We start from the raw sequence: 20,822 nt of genomic DNA, 5'->3' as shown, positions 1-20,822 counted from the left end.
CACTGAATTAGAAAAATTAATCATCAAAAACTGAGCGCGTCGCCAGTTTGGCAAAGCAATTCAATCTTATCACTGCTAATCTGCAACATATTCCAGCAGAATGAGTCTAATGCCAGAAAATAACTTTTAAATAATATCTAGATGGCGGACATTTACCCGTTAAATTATTAGACTTGGACTTAGACTTAGACTTCCTTTTATTGTCATTCAAATTTGAACTTTACAGTACAGATAAGAACGAAATTTCGCTGCATTAGCTCGTTGTAGTGCAGGATAAAAGAAAAATTAAGTGCAGATATAAATAAATAGATTACTGTACAGATAAAAATATTGCACTTTTTCATATGCATCCATTTTTATGGATGTATGTTATATTGTCTTTATGATCCAGCAAATTAATCAATTTTTAGATTATATAGAAAATATGGAGAAACTGCTGATGATGTGTTTGACAAAGAAGCGGCTGGGGGCGGAGATACCATAGAAGTCCACTCTCCCAGGTGGATAGGGATTGTTAAGATTTGTCAGGTTCCGATTCAACTTTCGGTTCTGCTTAACGAGTGAGTTCTCTTGTCAATTGTTATTTGGAAAAAAAGATAACATAGAGATGGATTAGCATTTATGTTGTTTAGTTTAGACCAGGGGTCACCAACCTTTTTGAAACCAAGAGCTACTTCTTGGGTACTGATTAATGCGAAGGGCTACCAGTTTGATACACACTTTAAAAAATGTCCAGAAATAACCAATTTGCTCAATTTGCTTTTCCTTTTAAGGAAGGTTTTTTGTAGGGAATAAATGATGAAAAAAACACTTAATTGAACGGTTTAAAAGAGGAGAAAACACGCAAAAAATTAAAATTAAATTTTGAAACATAGTTTATCTTTAATTTTCTCTTTAAAATTCAAAATTCAACCGAAAAAAAGAAGAGAAAAACTAGCTCATTCGAATCTTTTTGAAAAAATTAAAAAAAGAATTTATGGAACATCATTCGTGATTTTTCCTGATTAAGATTAATTTTAGAATTTTGATGACATGTTTTAAATAGGTTAAAATCCATTCTGCAGTTTGTTAAAATATACAACAAATTGGACCAAGCTATATTTCGAACAAAGACAAATAATCTCTTCTAGATTTTCCAGAGCAAAGATTTTAAAAGAATTTCAAAAGATTTTGAAATAAGATTTAAATTTGATTCTGAAGATTTTCTATATTTGCCAGAATATTTTTTTGAATTTTATTCATAATAAGTTTGAAGAAATATTTCACAAATATTCTTCCTTGAAAAAACAGAAGCTAAAATAAAGAATTAAATTAAAATGTATTTATTACTTCTTACAATTAAAAAAAAAAATTACTTGAACATTGACTTAAATTGTCAGGAAAGAAGAAGGAATTTAAAAGGTAGAAAGGTTTAAAAACCCTAAAATCATTTTTAAGGTTGTATTTTTTCTCTAAAATTGTCTTTCTGAAAGTTATAAGAAGCGCAGTACTAAAATAAATGAATTTATTTAAACAAGTGAAGACCAAGTCTATAAAATATTTTCTTGGATTTTCAAATTCTATTTGAGTTTTGTCTCTCTTAGAATTAAAAATGTCCAGCAAAGCGAGACCAGCTTGCTAGTAAATAAATACAATTGTAAAAATAGAGGCAGCTCACTGGTAAGTGCTGCTATTCTAGCTATTTTTAGAACAGGCCAGCGGGCTACTCATCTGGTCTTTACAGGCGACCTGGTGCCTGCGGGCACTGCGTTGGTGACCCCTGGTTTAGCCCTAACATGGTCATACACTGCCGAATATGAGGCCTTAAGAGGCATATAGCATAAAAAAAACTTAAGGAAACAATTTTTTTTTGTTTTTAGATTCAAATTTAACAAAAGAAAACAAACTTGGAAATTACACAAGGATGTAACATTTTGTAAAAAAATGTAAACTTTTAAGAATCTTTGTCATCTGCCGAGAAAATATATGGTGTCATAAATAGTGAAGAGGTTTGTTTAGAATCACAAGGTAAAACTACTCCAATGATAAAGACCAGGGGTCAGCATTCCAAAATGTTGACCAAAAATACAAAAAAACAAATCTGTCGGAAGTCGCAAAAAATATAAAAGCCTTATATAAGTCTTATAATGAAAGCAACACATGATGTAAGCGTCTATATCAGCTATATTGTACTGCAAGCTCTTATATGCGAGGCGTGTGCTGTTTTTGGATTTGATGTTGTTCATGTTTGACAATATCTGCTTGCACAGGTATTTGTTTTCTTTGCAACAGCCACCTGCATTACACACCGCCGTGCTGAAAAAAAAACATGTGTCACACGCTCACCCAAATCTTCGTTGACAGAAATGTTGAAATGTAATATTTAGTCAACACATTTTTACAACATTGGAAAACAGTCTTTCTGTGGCAGCATCGGAGAAAATTTCACCTATAAACCAGGGGTTCCCACACTTTTTCATATATATATATATATATATATATATATATATATATATATATATATATATATATATGTAGATGTGGGAAAAAATCACAAGACTACTTCATCTCTACAGATCTGTTTCATGAGGGGTTCCCTCAATCATCAGGAGTTTTTTTTTTTTTTTTATATATATATATATATATGTGTATATATATGTGTGTGGATTAAGTATTGTGTTTATTTCAAACATGCATGAACACAAAAAAAAATTGATTAAAAAATTAGATTGTCATTCCTAGTAAATACTGTACAATATTATAACATTACTTTATAAAACCACTGTACTTGTTCGTATCCATCCATCTATTGTCTACCGTTTGTCTCTTTCGGGGTCGTGGGAGTGGCTGGAGACCAACTCATTTACACTCACATTCACACACTTAGTGTTTCGTGTTCCCAATCAACCTATCCCCAGGTGCATGTATTTGGACAGGGAACCCACGCATTCATGGGGAAACATGCAAACTCCACACAGAAAGACCCGAGCCTGGAGATCGAACTCATGGATATTCTATTGTATTGTTTTTTATGCAAAATTGCTTATTTAATTTTTTTTATTTTTTTTTTAAAGCAGGTTACATTTTAAAAGTATGCTGTTTTGTTTTTTGGGGTTTTTTGGAAGGGGGGGGGGGGGGGGGGACCGATTACATTTATTTTGACATGTTTCAATAGAGACGTTGATTTGAGATACAAGTGTTTTGAGTTAAGAACTACAACACAGAACCAATTAAGCTTTGAAGTTGAGGTGCTACTGTACATTGCTTATTTTTTCATTGTATGTATAGGTATTTTGTTTGAGAGAACATTGGTTCCATTATGCTTTGATTCCTCACAAATGTCTTAAATTCAGCATGCATGAAATTATTCCAGCTCCACTATAACTTGAATGATCACTGCCTTCCAAATATCATAATTCACTTGATTGTCTGGTTGCCCTTCTTATTTTATATATCTAATAGGGCTGTGAACCTTTGGGCGCCACATGATTCGATTTGATTCGATTCTTTGGGGTTACGATTCAAATTTAGAATTGATTCTTGATTAAAAACGCTTCTCGATTTAAAACCCATACTTTTTAATAACATTGAGTGCCAATTCTATGAGTAACTACATCCCTCCGTAAAATAGTTAAAAAATGTGATACATTTCTAGATTACTTAAAAGAAAACTGGTTTTGTTTAATACAAACATTTGATAAAGTCAAATACAAATAAGGCAACAAGGGATGTATCCCACATTTATCTTTTCTAAAGTAATGTACAGCAGATGAGGGCAGCTACATCAACAATATGATTAATTTATTTTAAATGAATCCTTGACTTTTTTTTAATTAACCGATTAAGAATCGTTTCAAATCAGGATCACGATTCATTTGAAAAATCTATTTTTTACACCCATAATAACTAACAGTCACAACATGCCAAACCTATCTAATGAAAAACATATTTCAGTTTGACGCAGTGATAAAACAAGGTTTCATTTAAAACAAATCATTATTGATACAGCTTTTGTAAATAGAATATAACATGTAAGAAGTAGAGATGTCCGATAATATATATATATATATATATATATATATATACATATATATATATATATATATATATATATATATATACATATATATATATATATATATATATATATATATATATATATATATATATATCCATCCATCCATTTTCTACCGCTTATTCCCTTTTGGGGTTGCGGGGGGCGCTGGCGCCTATCTCAGCTACAATTGGGCGGAAGGCGGGGTACATGTATGTATGTATGTATGTATATATATATATATATTTTTTTTTTATTTTTTTTAATTTTATTTTTTTTATTTTTTATTTTTATTATTATTTTTTTTTTTATATCCATCCATCCATTTTCTACCGCTTATTCCCTTTTGGGGTTGCGGGGGGCGCTGGCGCCTATCTCAGCTACAATTGGGCGGAAGGCGGGGTACATGTATGTATATATATATATATATATATATATATACAGTATATATATATATATATATATATATATATATATATATATATATATATATATATATACATACATATACATATATATATATATATATATATATATATATATATATATATATATATATATATATACATATACATATACATATACATATATATTATCGGTATCGGTTTTAAAAAGTAAAATTAATTACATTTTAAAACGCCGCTGTACAAAGCGGTACAAATCCAGTAAAACACGGACGTCTAGTATACTCTGGACTGAAGCTGTGTGCCTTCATTGTTTTTGTAGCTGTTGTTTTGAGGCATGTTTAAAACATTTTTTAAATAATACACTTTGTAAAAGTCAAACTATAGAATTTCCCGAAGTTGTAATAGGTATCAGGATTATCTCAGGGAGAGCATGTCCCAAATTCCAAGCTGTTTTGAGGTTAAAAAAAATGATGCACTTTGTGACTTCAATAATTATTATGCCAGTACCATGTTGGCACTTTTTTCCATAACATGGAGTTGAAGTTGTTCTCTTATTTTGGAAAACCTTGTTTTGGATTGACTGATTAAAACATGTATAAGTAGATTGCACAGTACAGTACATATTCCTTAAAATTGACCACTAAATGGTAACACCCCAATAAGTTTTTCTACTTGTTTACGTCGGGGTCCACGTTAATCAATTCATGGTAAAGTTACATTGTTTAATGCATCCAGCGGGGCATCACAACAAAATTAAGCATAATAATGTATTAATTCCACGACTGTATCGGTATCGGTTGATATCGGAATCGGTAATTAATAGTTGGACAATATCGGATATCGGCAAAAAAAAAACATTATTGGACATCTGTAGTAAGAAGGTTTATAGCAACACATTTTACGTGCACAAAACTCAACGATCATAAAATCAACACCAAATCAGGACAAACTGCGCAAATTTACAAAAGTGTTGGATAGTTTTCTCACTCTTGAGGGAGAGCAGGTTTACCTGTGAGCCACAAGGCATTCACACAATGCAACGTGAGGCCTTTGCGTATTTTTTGGAAAAGGAACGAATATCTTTGCAACTAAACCGCCTGCAGTGCTGCAGGTGTGAATGTCTTTGTCCCTACATGCGTGATTAATTGCAATGAAATGTGGGACTCCTCCCAACACCGAACAATCACACAGGCTCTTATAAGTCAATCAATACAACCTGTCAGTGACTGGAAAACATACTTTAAAAAAGGATTTGCAGGGCCAGTGGGCTAAAAGGAACTCCGATTTATTGCAGTTGTGCATTACTGGGGTGACGTTGCTTTTTATGTGGCCATTGAAGGATTAGCTACAAAATATATAGTTTTGTAAAAAAAAATAAATAGAAATGCATGTATGGGTGTGCTTATACTTGCACAATTCCATTAGGAAATGCAAAAAAAGGATGAGGAAGTAGTTCAAGTATATATTATGCCGTCTAACTTCCTGATTCGTGACAATGCAAGGTGATGATCATTGTCCCTGCTGTATGGATAACTGGCATTTAGAACCGGATCAACAGCCCGTACTTTCTCAGCACACTTGCAAAAAAAACATTTCTTCTTGACCTTTTTCAGGTTAGTTGAGCTCCAGATTGTGCTGCCTATTTAGCCTCCTGTTGATTTGCTGGTTTGTTGCACTTTAGTTGGATTAAGTCGACGACCATAATAACATCTGCAGTCAAAATTCAGCCAGGTGCACTGACGTGCTGTTGTGAAATATTGTTCTTGTTATTGTGCTGGATTGTCATCCGCATTACTGCGTCATTCACTGTGAGTAAGTATTTAAAGGATGTGTTCACATGTCACAAAAAGGTGGTGTAAAGTATGCTCAATCAATGATCACCATTACAGGTTATTAAGAGTATGCGAAAGTTCGACTCCTACCTTTTTTACTTCCGTGACGACCACCTTTGAGTTTTGTAATCAATCACAAATATCAAGCGGCTAAAATAGGCCAAACTTGAATAAGTGTGGAGAGAGTGTTTTGCGTGGGTTCCCCCAGGATACCCCGGCTTCCTCCCGCTTCCAAAGACATGCACCTGGGGATAGGTTGATTGGCAACACTAAAAATTGGCCCTAGTGTGTGAATGTTGTTTGTCTATCTGTGTTGGCACTGCGATGAGGTGGCGACTTGTCCAGGGTGTACACTGTCTTCCGCCCGATTGTAGCTGAGATAGCCTCCAGCACCCCCCGCGACTCCGAAAAGGAATAAGCAGTAGAAAATGGATCGATGGATGGATGTATAAATTATATAAAAATATAATTATAATATAATAAAGGAAGCAGGTCCATTCTATGTGTCATACTTGATCATTTCGCGATATTGCCATATTTCTGCTGAAAGGATTTAGTAGAGAACATCGACGATAAAGTTTGCAACTTGTGGTGCTGATAAAAAAGCCTTGTCTTTACCGGAAGTCGCAGACGATGACGTCACCCGTTGAGGCCTCCCCACATCCTCACATTGTTTATAATGGGAGCCTCCAACAAAAACAGCTATTCGGACCGAGAAAACTAAAATTTCCCCATTAATTTGAGCGAGGATGAAAGATTTGTGTTTGAGGATATTGATAGTGACGGACTAGAAAAAAAATAAATTAAAAAAAACAAGTAAAAAAAAAAAATCGCGATTGCATCGGGCACATTTACTTGGATAATTCTGGGAAATCCCTTATTTTTTTATTGTGTCACTAGTGTTTTAGTGAGTTTAATAGTACCTGATAGTCGGAAGGATGTACAGTATCCACGGGTGTCTTGAGGCCAGTGTTTGATGGAAGTCGACGGCAGCTGTACGAACGGCACAAGCTCAGCTGATCTCCGGTAAGTGGTGATTTTTTACCACAATTTTCTCACCGAAAACTGCTGGTTGACATTTGGTCGTGATCCATGTTCGCTTGACCTCTCTGATCCATAGTAAAGTTTCACCTCCGGGAATTTTAAACAAGGAATCACCGTGTTTGTGTGGCTAAAGGCTAAAGCTTCCCAACTCCATCTTTCTACTTTGACTTCTCCAATATTAATTGAAAAAATTGCAAAAGATTCAGCAACACAGATGTCCAAAATACTGTGTAATTATGCGGTTAAAGCAGACGACTTTTAGCTGTGTGTGTGGGCAGCGCTAATATTTCCTAACAGTCCGTGACGTCTTGCGTACACGTCAGCATTCCACGACGTTTTCAACAGGACACTTTGCGGGAAATTTTAAATTGCAATTTAGTAAACTAAAAATGCCGTATTGGCATGTGTTGCAATGTTAATATTTCATCATTGATATGTAAACTATCAGACTGCGTGGTCGGTAGTAGTGGGTTTCAGTAGGCCTTTAATTGTTTCTCAGAGGCCTCGCATTGTATCGCAAAGACATTTGAAAACCGGTTGTGAGATTATAGCTTGTTATAAAGCGATTACGGACGCTGTCGCTTTAAGAAACAGCGAGAGTGAGTGAGAGGAGGCGATATTTGAGGTTTCACACTCCCGGGTGGGAAAGATGGGCGGGGCCTAACGCCGCTTGACTGACAGCGACTCAAAAAAAAAATCGCTCCAACTCTGCCATGCACGGTTAGCCCCGACCGACCAATCAGGTAAGGGCTTTATATCTACGTCACTTTCTGAGAACCAATCACGTCAAGCCAAAGGCAGACCTGGGATCACTGTTGTGCTTCCAACGTGGGACTCCGCGGCCGGAGCAGAGTGGGGGGAAAGAAGGAAAAGTAACTCAAGAGGACAAAACTCATGGTGGCGGTGCACGGTCTTTTTTTACTAGGAATGGGAATGTTTTACTTTTGGGACTACAGTCTGCAAGTGAACTGCTGGACCTGCTGCAAGGATTATCCATCGGCGCCTGGGTGCACTTTAAAGTTGGATTTGGATAACCGTGCTCTTTAAAGTCTTTTTTGTGTGTGTGTGCAAACACAAATTGGCGGCCACGCAAATAATGTAGCGTTATAATAACTTGTTTTTCTTCCTGGCCAGACTGGGAATCATATTTTTATTTTATTTAATTTTTTTTTAATTTATCAGCGCGCGTCGGACACCCGGGAGGAGAAAGTTAGAAGCGTGTTCTAAATGACTCAACTTGTGGTTTCGTTAACGAATAGACTTCCGAGGAGCAAGACGTTGGACATGTTTTAAATAAAGGTGTCGTTTTTAAAACTAATACTAATATTCCAATTCCGAGGGTGAGAACTCGGCACCATTGAAACTGGATACAAAATGGCGGCGTCTCCGGGACGATTTGGATATACTTCTCCTTGTGTTTTTTACTTATTTTTTTCACTCCAAATTTTAACTAATTTCGGATTGAGTTCCGAGTTACAGTGTGTCCAAAACTGTACCTGCAACGGAGATTCAGTGGACTGCAGCAATTTACAGCTGACAGCTGCGCCTGTGGACCTGCCCGTCCGAACAGTTTCCCTGTAAGTGAATCACTTAATTCCTCTCCTCTATTTATTACAATGTCCTCACTTAACATATTACAACCCACTTTTTTCTGTCTGACATACTCATGCTGTTATCTTGCTGCTTTTCCATAAATTTCTATGAAGCACACCTGTCAGTACTTGCAATTTCATCCATCAGTCCATCTTCTTCCGCTTATCCGAGGTCGGGTCGCGGGGGCCGCAGCCCAAGCAGGGAAGCCCAGAATTCCCTCTCCCCAGCCACTTGGTCCAGCTCCTCCCGGGGGATGCAGAGGCCTTCCCAGGCCAGCCGGGAGACATAGTGTTCCCAACGTGTCCTGGGTCTTCCCCTTGGCCTCCTACCGGTTGGACGTGCCCTAAACCAGTGTTTGTCAACCTTTTTTGAGCCATGGCACATTTTTTGCGTTGAAAAAATCCAGAGGCACACCACCAGCAGAAAGCATTAAAGGCCTACTGAAACCCACTACTACCGACCACGCAGTCTGATAGTTTATATATCAATGATGAAATATTAACATTGCAACACATGCCAATACGGCATTTTTAATTTACTAAATTGCAATTTTAAATTTCCCGGGAGTTTCTTGTTGAAAACGTCGCGGAAGGATGACGTGTACGCTTGACGTCACGGACTGTTAGGAAATATTAGCGCTGTGCACATACAGCTAAAAGTCGTCTGCTTTAACCGCATAATTACACAGTATTTTGGACATCTGTGTTGCTGAATCTTTTGCAATTTGTTCAATTAATAATGGAGAAGTCAAAGTAGAAAAATGAAGTTGGGAAGCTTTAGCCTTTAGCCACACAAACACACGGTGATTCCTTGTTTAAAATTCCCGGAGGTGAAACTTCAATATGGATGAGAGCAGTCAAGCGAACATGGATCCCAACCAAATGTCAACCAGCAGTTTTCGGTGAGTAAATTGTGGATAAAAAGTCGCCACTTACCGGAGATCAGCTGAGCTTTTGCCGTCCGTACAGCTGCCGTCGACTTCCATCAAACACTGGCCTCAAGACACCTGTGGATACACCCTTGCGACTATCAGATACTATTAAACTCACTAAAACACTAGCAACACAATAGAAAGATAAGGGATTTCCCAGAATTATCCTAGTAAATGTGTCTAAAAACATCTGAATTCGTCCCAATGCAATCGCATTTTTTTTTAACTTGATTTTTTTTTATTTTTAGTCTGTCGCTATCAATATCCTCAAACACAAATCTTTCACCCTCGCTCAAATTAATGGGGAAATTGTCGTTTTCTCGTTGCGAATAGCACTTTTTGTTGGAGGCTCCCATTATAAACAATGTGAGGATGTGAAGAGCCCTCAACGGGTGAAGTCCTCGTCGGCGACTTCCGGTAAAGGCAGGGCTTTTCTGTTACCGACCAAAAGTTGCGAACTTTATCGTCGATGTTCTCTACTAAATCCTTTCAGCAAAAATATGGGAATATCGCGAAATGATCAAGTATGACACATAGAATGGACCTGCTATCCCCGTTTGAATAAGAAAATCTCATTTCAGTAGGCCTTTAAAAAACAAAACTCAGTTGACAGTAATAAGTGGTTGTCGCAATTGTTGGATGACTATAAAGCATAACCAAGCATGCATTTAGCTCTTGTCTCAAAGTAGGTGTACTGTCACAACCTGTCACATCACGCCGTGACTTATTTTCAGTTGTTTGCTGTTTTCCTGTGTGTAGTGTTTTAGTTCTAGTCTTGCGCTCCTATTTTGGTGGCTTTTTCGCTTTTTTTGGTATTTACCTGTATCAGTTTCATGTCTTCCTGTTGAGCAATATTTCCCACATCTACTTTGTTTTAGCAATTAAGAATGTTTTATTGTTTTTATCCTTCTTTGTGGGGACATTGTTCATTGTCATGTCATGTTCGGATATACATTGTGGACGCCATATTTGCTCCACAGTAAGTCTTTGCTGTCGTCCAGCATTCTGTTTTTGTTTACTTTGTAGCCAGTTCATTCTTAGTTTTGTTCTTCACATCCTTCCCTAAGCTTCAATGCCTTTTCTTAGGGGCACTCGCCTTTTGTTTATTTTTGTTTAAGCATTAGACACCTTCTTACCTACACGCTGTTTCTGACATCTACAAAGCAATTAGCTACCTGCTGCCACCTATTGATATGGAAGAGTATTATACGGTTACTCTCCCAAGCTTTAGACAGCACTGGCCACTCAACAACAACACATCATTTGCAGACTAAAATTACTGGTTTGCAAAAAATATTTTTAACCCAAATAGGTGAAATTAGATCATTTCCCACGGCACACCAGACTGTATCTCACGTAGTGTGCTGCGGCACAGTGGTTGAAAAACACTGCCTTAAACACCTCCCTAGGGAGGCGTTCAGGTGGCATTCTGACCAAATGCCCGAACCACCTCATCTGGCTTCTCTCCATGTGGAGGAGCAGCGGCTTTACTTACAATTTAGTTTTAAAAAAGAACAACAACAACACTTCAACCATTAGCATCTACACATAATCTTCAACAAATAAAAACACATTCTTCAAAGATGAATATTCAATTCAATGTGTTTCACAAGCAGATCAGGCAGTGGGGGTCTTTTTTTTTTTTTTTTGGGGAGGCCCAAGATCAGACCATATTTAGTTCTACTGGATGTATTGTCCATTGCATCATCTCCAGATGCTGTTTGACATTCTGCATGAAGTGAATAGTTGTCTAAAGATGGCTGGAAGAAGAATGAAGACCTGTTTTTGTGCAGATTACATAGTGACAACAACCCTGAGAAGATTCTCAGTAATATTGTTATTGCTATTTAACTATTACATCCCTTTGCTAGACCACCAGGCTCTTATTTTGAAAACATATTTTTCAATATCACCATTATACCCTAGTTAAATTGCCCTAGTTAAACATTTTTATTTTTTAAAAAATCCCTTGGGAAATTGAGAAGTGGGCAGCACGCTGGTGCAGGGGTTAGTGCATGTGCCTCACAATACGAAGGTCCTGAGTAGTCCTGAGTTCAATCCCGGCTCGGGATCTTTCTGTGTGGAGTTTGCATGTTCTCCCCGTTACTGCGTGGGTTCCCTCCGGGTACTCCGGCTTTCTCCCACCTCCCAAGACATGCACCTGGGGATAGGTTGATTGGCAACACTAAATTGGCCCTAGTGTGTAAATGTGAGTGTGAATGTTGTCTGTCTATCTGTGTTGGCCCTGCGATGAGGAGGCGACTTTTCCATGGTGTACACCGCCTTCCGCCCGAAGGCAGCTGGGATAGGCCCCAGTGACCCCCCGTGACTCCAAAATGGACAAGCGGTAGAAAATGGAGGGATGGATGGGTGTGAGAGACTTATAATACTCTAAAAATGTTGGTCTTACTTAAAAATGCACACCTTTAGTTGTATTCAGTGTTAAAAAATATTATATGGCTCTCACGGAAATACTGTACATTTTAAAATATTTGGCTTTCATGGTTCTCTCAGCCAAAAAGGTTCCCACCCCCTGTATTAAGGCCGTATTTCCATTTCATATGTAAATGCTGTTTGTCTATGTGTGTTGGCCCTGTAATGAGTTGGCGACTTGTCCAGGGTGTACCCCGCCTTCCGCTCATGTGCAGCTGAGATAGGCTCCAGCACCCCCCGCGACCCCATAATGGACAAGCAGTAGAAAATGGATGGATGGAAGTTGAGAAGTCAAAAGGGAAGTTTGTACTTCTCCGTATCAATCCTGATATCACCCATTTCTCATCGATAAGGGGGTAACGATAAACGGTAAAAATGATATTTGTGGTTTGTATTGCCCTTTTAAATTAAAATTATTGAAAAAAAATGTGATTAATAACCGCACTTTGATAAACTCACAGACTAACTAGCCCTCGCTCGTTAGCTAGCGTAAATGTTATCATGAAAACTTGAGTCATTAACGTCTTTCCCCATTAAGAAATGATATACCCCAATCTAAACTTAAACACATCGCTGTCTAAAGAAGTAAGATGTTCAATTGTGTACAGTAAAAGATTTGATTGCTTAGAACAGAGTGATCGATCTGTACTCAAAGAATACATTTTTTTTAAACAACTTTATTAACTCGCGTAATGTCACATAAACCGAAAATAAAGCCAAGTGAACACTCGATTTTCCTTCATAAATAACATTTCGTCAATCTTTATCAATACCCCATTTTCAGCCATCCATCCATTTTCTACTGCTTATTCCCTTTGGAGTTGCAGGGGGCGCTGGTGCCTAGCTCAGCTACAATTGGCAGAAGGGGGGCTACACCCTGGACAAGTCGCCACCTCATCGCAGGGCCAACACAGACAGACAGACAACATTCACATTCACACACTAGGGCCGATTTAGTGTTGCTCATTTTCAACTTTTACAAATTAAAATGAAACAAGATAAACATATTGAAACAGCCCGATAAGAATATGGCTCTTTTTTTTTTAGTTTATTTTGAACATGAACACACTTACAGTATAATACATCACACTATTTCATATCATTTCTCTTTACATCATGTCTGAAAAGGAGTAAGAAGAAGCAAAGCTTATTTAATCGAACCCCTTACCCACTTCAGAGTGTTCATTTACTGTCTTCTTTTTGTAACACAATTACTTCAGAGAATGATTAATACAACAGTTCTTGTAATAAGTAATTAAGTAAGTCATGATTAACATACTGAGATAAAGAATATCCCATTTTCAATAAGGTTGAAGGTATTTCTCATAATTCTTCTTCTTTGTACTTTGTAAGCAATGTTAATTTGAAAAACCTCTTAAACTGGATCATATCAGTACATTGTTAAATTTATTTGCTTAATCCATTCCATAGTTTAATTCCACATACTGATATGCTAAAGGTCTTAAGTGCTGAACGTGCATACAAATGTTTTAAGTTAGTTTTTGCTCTAATTATATTTCTCCTCTGTAGTTCGCTCTTAAAAAGGCAGAAAAATGATTAATTATTTTACCTATAAAGTATATTGCGTGCCTTTTTATTTTAGTTATGTTTTCTTCAAATATAACTTTGTTAAAAGATTTCAGTGTGTGTATAAGTACTTTTTGAGCACATTCAACAATATTGCGATAATAACGATAACTGCGATCATTTTGCTTACAACAACCGTGATATGACATGTTCATATTGTTACATCCTTATTCTCCAATAAGGATAGTAAGTGAATATGCATATAAAAGGTAAATTGGAGAACTGTCAACAAATGCAACTTTTAAACTCTTTTTCAAAAACAGCATGCGGACAGGGGCCGCTTTTACAACCGTAGCACACCTTGGACATGTTCAAGTGCAGTGTGTTGATTAGGAATGTATGCAAACACAATCTTGGCCGTCTTGGGAGAAAATGTGTAACTACTGTTGACTGTGTGTCGCATCCATAACAGCTGCCTCTGGTTTGTGTAAGATGATGCTACTTGGCCAGCATGGTCTCTCTATTTAAGTTGTGTTATCTGAGGCAAACCCTAAGTGGCTTTACCGCTTTAAGTTACTGTTTAAAAGTTACATTTACCCACTTGAGATTGTCATATGTTGGCATGTAATGTTCAACTATTTTGAATTTATAGGTTATTACCCATAACTAACCACAAATAGACACTTGTGCAATTTCTGAGGTCATTTCAGGATCTCGTCCAGGAATTTTATGTGCCAAAACACTGTGCTTGGCAAATTAGCCAGTGTGTGGTAACCTCGTAAAATGGAGCAGTTTACAAATTATAATAATTACACAATATTTGCGCAGAAAGTGTATGAGAAATTAGTGGTAAAACTAAGATTTATGACCTGTTTTAAATGACTGATTTAGTTTGAAGGTGCTGTAAATGAAAATGTAATGCTAAACTGTAGGTAGCATATTTCCACACCTCTCAAGCTTGTCAAAAGACTTGTGAGAGATTCAGCTGAGTTCCGGCAAACGAGTCAGTTCAGTTAACCCAAAAGAGAAAGAAAGTGCTAACAGATTAGATGAGAATGCATGCGGGCTGTCACTACGTATTGATTGCAGCCAACACATTTAGCTTGTCTGTCGCAAAGTTGAAAACAATCTACATTATTTACACATTAATGCCTGTAGTGTTATATCTATGCCCATGGCTAAAGTCTAAACAACATTTGTGGGTGAGTATATTGGCATTCAACTGAGACATCAGATTAGGGATCAGTTGTGAGTTCTGTTCATGTCGAGAAGTGCCCTGAAGCAGCATGGATGGAGGAAGGACTGAATTAGTGGGAGCCAAGAGGCCAGTTACCTGGCCAGCCTGCCTTCACAAATACATAATACTGATGCACATTCTAAAATAGAATAGATCAACTGAAACACAAAGATAAAACAGATGTTGAGTTGAAATGACTTTTCATTGTTGCAGATAAAGCAGGAGCCAACGAGCTGAAAATGTATTTTCCAATTTTTAGCGATTGCAGCAAGCGAGTGCACTCTACTTGTTGTCGCGAGAATAGTTCTTGATGTTGCGAATATCTTTATACTGTTGTAAATTGGAATTCCAGCAATAACTATGTGTGTTTATCTCATATCTGACTGTGGTGTAAAGATTTCTTCAAACTTTAAAAGATGTCCTTCCACCAGTATGCAGTTGTTAAACTTGCACAATTCTCACACTTTCTCAACAGAACAGTATCTAAAAAGTTTGTGAAATGTTTACCTTTATTTAATGTTGGTATCTGATCCCAAGTAGTATTTGACAGTTGTCCGTTTTTAGAAGTTCTTTCCCCTTCATCAAATTGATGTAACCACCACCTACTTTCGATGCACTTAGTACTGAAAAGGAGATTAAACATATCTACTGTTAATCCAGATGAGTTATGTGGTAGGTCGGAAGTTCATCTCACAGCAGCAGTCTGCTCTTCTGATGAACCAAATAGCTTTATAGTTCTCCTACAGATAATCTACCAAAATCTTGAATATATTTGATTTATTTTAGTAGAAAGATGGTGTCAAAAGTAGGTTTGGGAATCTCAGTGTATCTCATGAAACGATCCAATACACATGAAATTGTTACAACTAACAATTATTTTAACAGTTGACTAATTAGCGATGCTTTTTTTCGATCTCCGTTTTTTTGGGACTATAGGGCGCACTTGAAGTCCTTTCACTTTCTCAAAAATCGACAGTGCGCCTAATGTATGTAATAATTCAGGTTGTGCTTACCGACCTTGAAGCTATTTTATTTGCTAAATGGTGTAATAATAACTGTGGCCAGTGAATGGCAGTCGCACAAAGACATGTGTACACTGCAAGACGACCCCAGTAAACAACACCAAAACTTTAAATTTTCCATTGGAAATATGGAACGTTACACATGGTGCTCAAAAATCTGTCAACATTTTTTAGTATGACTTTGGTAAACAAAGAAGCTGCACCACTTGATGGATTGTATAATTATGATGTGCATATATAAAGACCCCAAAATGGCACTTTTTAGCAGACATATTATTTGGCGTTTTTTTATAAAAAACACATTTTTCTTACCTTCCGGTGCCTGCTGATGTGTATTTGGGGTTGTCATTAGTCCTGAAAATCTGCGCGAGACTGCCAGTGCAGTCCATGACGACACCGTTATCGATAAGCTTCTTCTTTTTCTCTAGGTTCTTGTTATAGGGCATTCATCCACCGCTGTTGCCATTTCTAAAAAAAAGAAGCCTAAAGTTTTAACTTGCATCTTGCTATTGAAGCGCTAAAAACTACCGGTGTAGTGAATTTACGTAATTCACAAACACAGAACTTTAGTTTATAGATTTCTGGTCGGACAGTTTTTCACGGGACACATTTCCGGCGTTGTTGTTGCACTAGAGAGCCACGGATGAGGAGATGCTGCGCCGTTATTGATTAAAGGAATGTCTGAATCTCGGTAAAACATTAAGCTTCAACTTTTGACACCTCTTTGACTCCCGTCCTTGCACGCTACACCGCTACAACAAAGATGGTGTCAAGAAGACGCTGTCAAATAAGACCACCATTACATGTTATGTAGACCAGTGGTCCCCAACCACTGGGCCGCAGAAGAATTTTTTATAAAAAAAAAAATAAAAATAAATAAATAATTATTAAATCAACATACAAAACACAATATACACCTACAAATAGTGCACTTATGACAAAAAACTCCCTTTTTCATGACAAAGAAGAAAAGAAAAAAAAGGACACCCCCCCACCCCCGGGCCGCGGGACAAATTATTAAGCGTTGACCGGTCCGCGGATACAAAAAGGTTGGGGACCACTGATGTAGACCACAAGGAAGATTTTTCAATTTAGAAAATAGATCATAATATGACCCCTTTAATGCGGCCAATTATCCAGTGTGGCTTTTGTATGAAACTAAACCTGCATAGACCCGTTCATCGGCAGTGCGCTTTATAATCCGGTGCCCCCTATGGTCCATAAAATACAATAGTTGAAGAGTCAAATGATCATTGCTTATGATCCGCTGGACACATTTAAGTTTAACAGTGAGTTGCGACGTTATTTTAAACAATTTTTAAATACTATAGTAAATTAAATTGTTACAAAAGAAAGAGATTACTCAGAAACCATTTGTTTTACTTTATCACACAACTTATCTTAGCACTGTAAAAACTAAATCAACAGATTTGAAGAGCAAGAAGTGCTGTAAACATAACATTCAGTGCAAAAAAAAATTTTTTTTCCAGTACTGTAATAAGCTGCAATCATTTACCTAAATGAATTGTAAACATTTGCAGTGTAAACATAAACATTCCTGGCGGTCTATCCCTTAATGAAATTTTGACTAATTTTATTAAGTGATTAGTCAACAATAACAAATCTTTGTTGATTCATTTTCATAATCGACCTTGTGGATTATGTCGACTAATCGTCGCAGCCCTACTTGCCATAACAATACAATCTTGTTATAGCTTTGTCCCATCCACACTGTAAAAGTCAAAGCCACACTTTTGATTTAAAAGATTACTAGGGCCAATTTAGTGTTGTCAATCAACCTATCCCCAAGTGCATGTTTTTTTTTGTTTTTTTTTCGTCTGTACAATAAGCGTCTACTGAACATGTAAAATGGTCACTTGGCCCCGGAACAAGTTCTCATTAAAAAAGTTATAAGCGTTAAAAAAAAAATGCCAAGAGCAAATCAATAATCATATCATAAGGGTAATATAGAGATAGTTTTGTCATACCCTTAATCAACTGATCAGGTTGCAAGGATAGTTTTGTATGAAGGAAAACTCAGCTCCTTTAAATTCCGTCCACTCTCCTATGTCACTTGTAATTTCTTAGTTTACAGCGGTGCTTCTGACATTTAACAAATGGACTACCACTCTATGTTGTTTGCTTGTTTCTTCCGATTGATGCACTAATGACATTCAAAGCAGATATCTGTTCATGCAGTCACATATTCTCTCCCAGGAGTGGTACCTCATCTTATTTTCAGCCATAGTAATGTGTATTAAAAGCACTTTGCCCACAGCACGACTGGCGTAATGGTATTTTGTGAGTTTAACTAAAAGCAGGAGGATTATTAATTTGGACTCTGATTTCTGCAATGAGCAAGTAATGTAGCAGATATGTTGTGTCTGTCTGGGGCTCCAATCTTATTCATATGAGATTGTGCTGTTTTTATTCCACAAAGTTTGGTCTTAGATTGCTTAGCATTTTTCCTACTTGTCAGTGTTCACTCTTTGCAGAAGCTCATAGAAAGTCTGGTCTCAAGCCAGCGGAAGCCAACTATTGAATGATCCTCTTTGTTGCCAAGCAATTCCCAAGTGGTTTCCCAAGTTCCCTAATGTGCTTGGCATGGTTGCTGCTACTTAACCACAACCAATTGCCCCAAAACCTCACAGAGCAGCCTTATTGGTAAACACCATCCTCAACAGTTGGCTTTGGCCCCAAATAAACTTGTGTTGGCGGTTTCCTAATAGTGGCTGGTGACTAGCAGTGGACTGGACAGCAGAGGGTGGGGGTCCAAATTATCTGGCCTCTTGGGAATATAAAGAAATTGTCTTGAGAGGTGTGGCTGAATTTAGAATTTTTTATACATTCCGCATGTAAACATCATAGTTGACCATCATAGTTTTACACTGGTCCTATACAGTTAGTTGCTGAAAGTCCTTTTAATGGTCAGAAGCTACAACTGCTGTCCCACGCACTAGTTGATTGCTATATTTTCAAAAACTGCTTTATTTCTAGGGCTTTTTTGATGCTATCACTATTTGATGTTGACGTATTGAACAGTTGGAGTCAAGATGGATGGACGGGACAAGAACTGACGGTGTGATTAGAGGAACATTTCAGCAGACATACAGTAACAACAGCAGCAGCTCCCAGCAAGGCTTAGCCCTTGCGGTTTTAGGGCCATTTAACACTACGCAGCATTGTAATCTTGTGGTATTGGGAGTGATTATATACCAAGTTTGTTTATTGCCACAGTTTCCCTTCCTGTGTGGCTCGTGTGTTCCCTGGCAGATATTTTAAAGGCACAGCATGAGTGTCAGAGAGGGTTCCAGATGATGTTATCCTTGGCACCGATTTTTATCAGCTGTTCTTCACTTTTTTGCCCTTCTTTAGCTTAAAGCTCGTTGGTGAGAAGTTGCCTTGTAAATACAACCCTGTTTACTGCAATTGATTCATGTAGCTCATAAGTTAAGAACACATCTGTAGAAAGCTGTACAAACTGATAACCGCTCAAATGAATCTCAGGATTCGGACTGGGCGCATTGGCCGTGCGCTAGTTTTAATGGCAATCAAACAGCTGCTGCCACAAGCGATTCTGCAGGAATTCCGTCAGTGGAATATACAGGCCTTTTGTGAAGACACTTAAGGGCCCGTTTCCCTCTCCCCTGAAGCCTACAAAGTAGGTCTGATCAATTAATCATCTGTAAACTTTCTACATGTGGTAAGCATTTGGAAATCAAGAGAAAATGTAAGAAAAGTGTGACTTGGATAGAGAGGAAGGCTCTGTGTGCAAGGGATGCAACTACCATGCAGTCTGAAATGTTAAATGTGCTTACAGTTTCATTCTCCAAGAGTAATAAATTATTATTATTTGACATATACAGTTAGGGCTCAAATTTCAAATTGAGAAGTTATAGTCAGCTAACCTGTCTGTACAGAACTAAAGCAATATACCTCTTACACGTCAAAGAGACAGTTTTTTTTGTAGCAGATATTAATTTGAGAATTTGGTGCTGTGTGTACGATTGCCACAGGGACAATAAGTGCACATACTGTATATGAATACAAAATGGATTGTTTAGGTGTTGTTCACATCTGGTGCGCCAAGGCTGGCGTCTTGAAGTCCGACCATAGGGTCATGCTGTGCCTCTGGCTATTGGAGACCTTTTTGCCTAAAACTCTCTGTTTGGACAGCCTGGCCTGTGTGCCAAAGAAGCCGTGCTCATAGCTGATGTGCACATGGCCCCAAGATGTGGCTCAACATCCTTCCTGGGAAAACTTAACTTGCACTCAGAATCTGGGGGAACAACTCAAGCTATTGAGTCATAGTCAGAAACCAAAATGTTTCTTAAAAAAGACAAAAACCTTTTGTCTTTTTGTAGTTTACATAGAACAATAAACTCTATCTGGGTCTTTGTCAATATTCTACATATTACGGGATTTTGTCAGTTTGGATTGTTAATTGTCCCAAAAGGTGCCATAATTACAGGCCTCATATTTTAGCTTGTCTTATTTATCAGCGATATCTTGCTTGTCAACTCCGGCTTTTAACTTGTCGCAGTAGATAAGATAGTGTTTTTAGCTCTGCCGATGCCCTTTCTTTCTTTGACTGTCGTGTAAAAAGGGCTTCCGGGAGCTGCTGCTAGTTTTGTATACACTCTGCAGTTGCCTGGCTATAAACTGGACTAATGACAGAAGGACTTGCATGTTTCTGTGTGTGTGTGTTTTCATGCATGCATGTGTCTGGCTGTCTGACAAAGGTTATTATTTGACTAGTTTTA

General features: G+C 37.5%; 1 protein-coding gene across 2 annotated transcripts in view; it reads left to right on the top strand.

Annotated features, from left to right (window-relative positions):
• Positions 1–8,117: 8,117 nt before the first annotated feature.
• The window catches only part of lrig1 (leucine-rich repeats and immunoglobulin-like domains 1), a 70,716-nt gene continuing 58,011 nt past the window's right edge, over positions 8,118–20,822 (top strand). For both annotated transcript variants that reach the window (XM_061874940.1, XM_061874939.1), the window contains exon 1: positions 8,118–8,893. In XM_061874940.1, the coding sequence (XP_061730924.1) occupies positions 8,691–8,893 (203 nt within the window). In that variant the 5' untranslated portion in view covers positions 8,118–8,690. The remainder of the gene's footprint in view (positions 8,894–20,822) is intronic.

The sequence above is a fragment of the Nerophis ophidion genome, linkage group LG16 (genome assembly GCF_033978795.1).
Source record: "Nerophis ophidion isolate RoL-2023_Sa linkage group LG16, RoL_Noph_v1.0, whole genome shotgun sequence".
NCBI lineage: Eukaryota > Metazoa > Chordata > Actinopteri > Syngnathiformes > Syngnathidae > Nerophis > Nerophis ophidion.
This window is presented reverse-complemented; position numbering and strand designations above follow the sequence as displayed.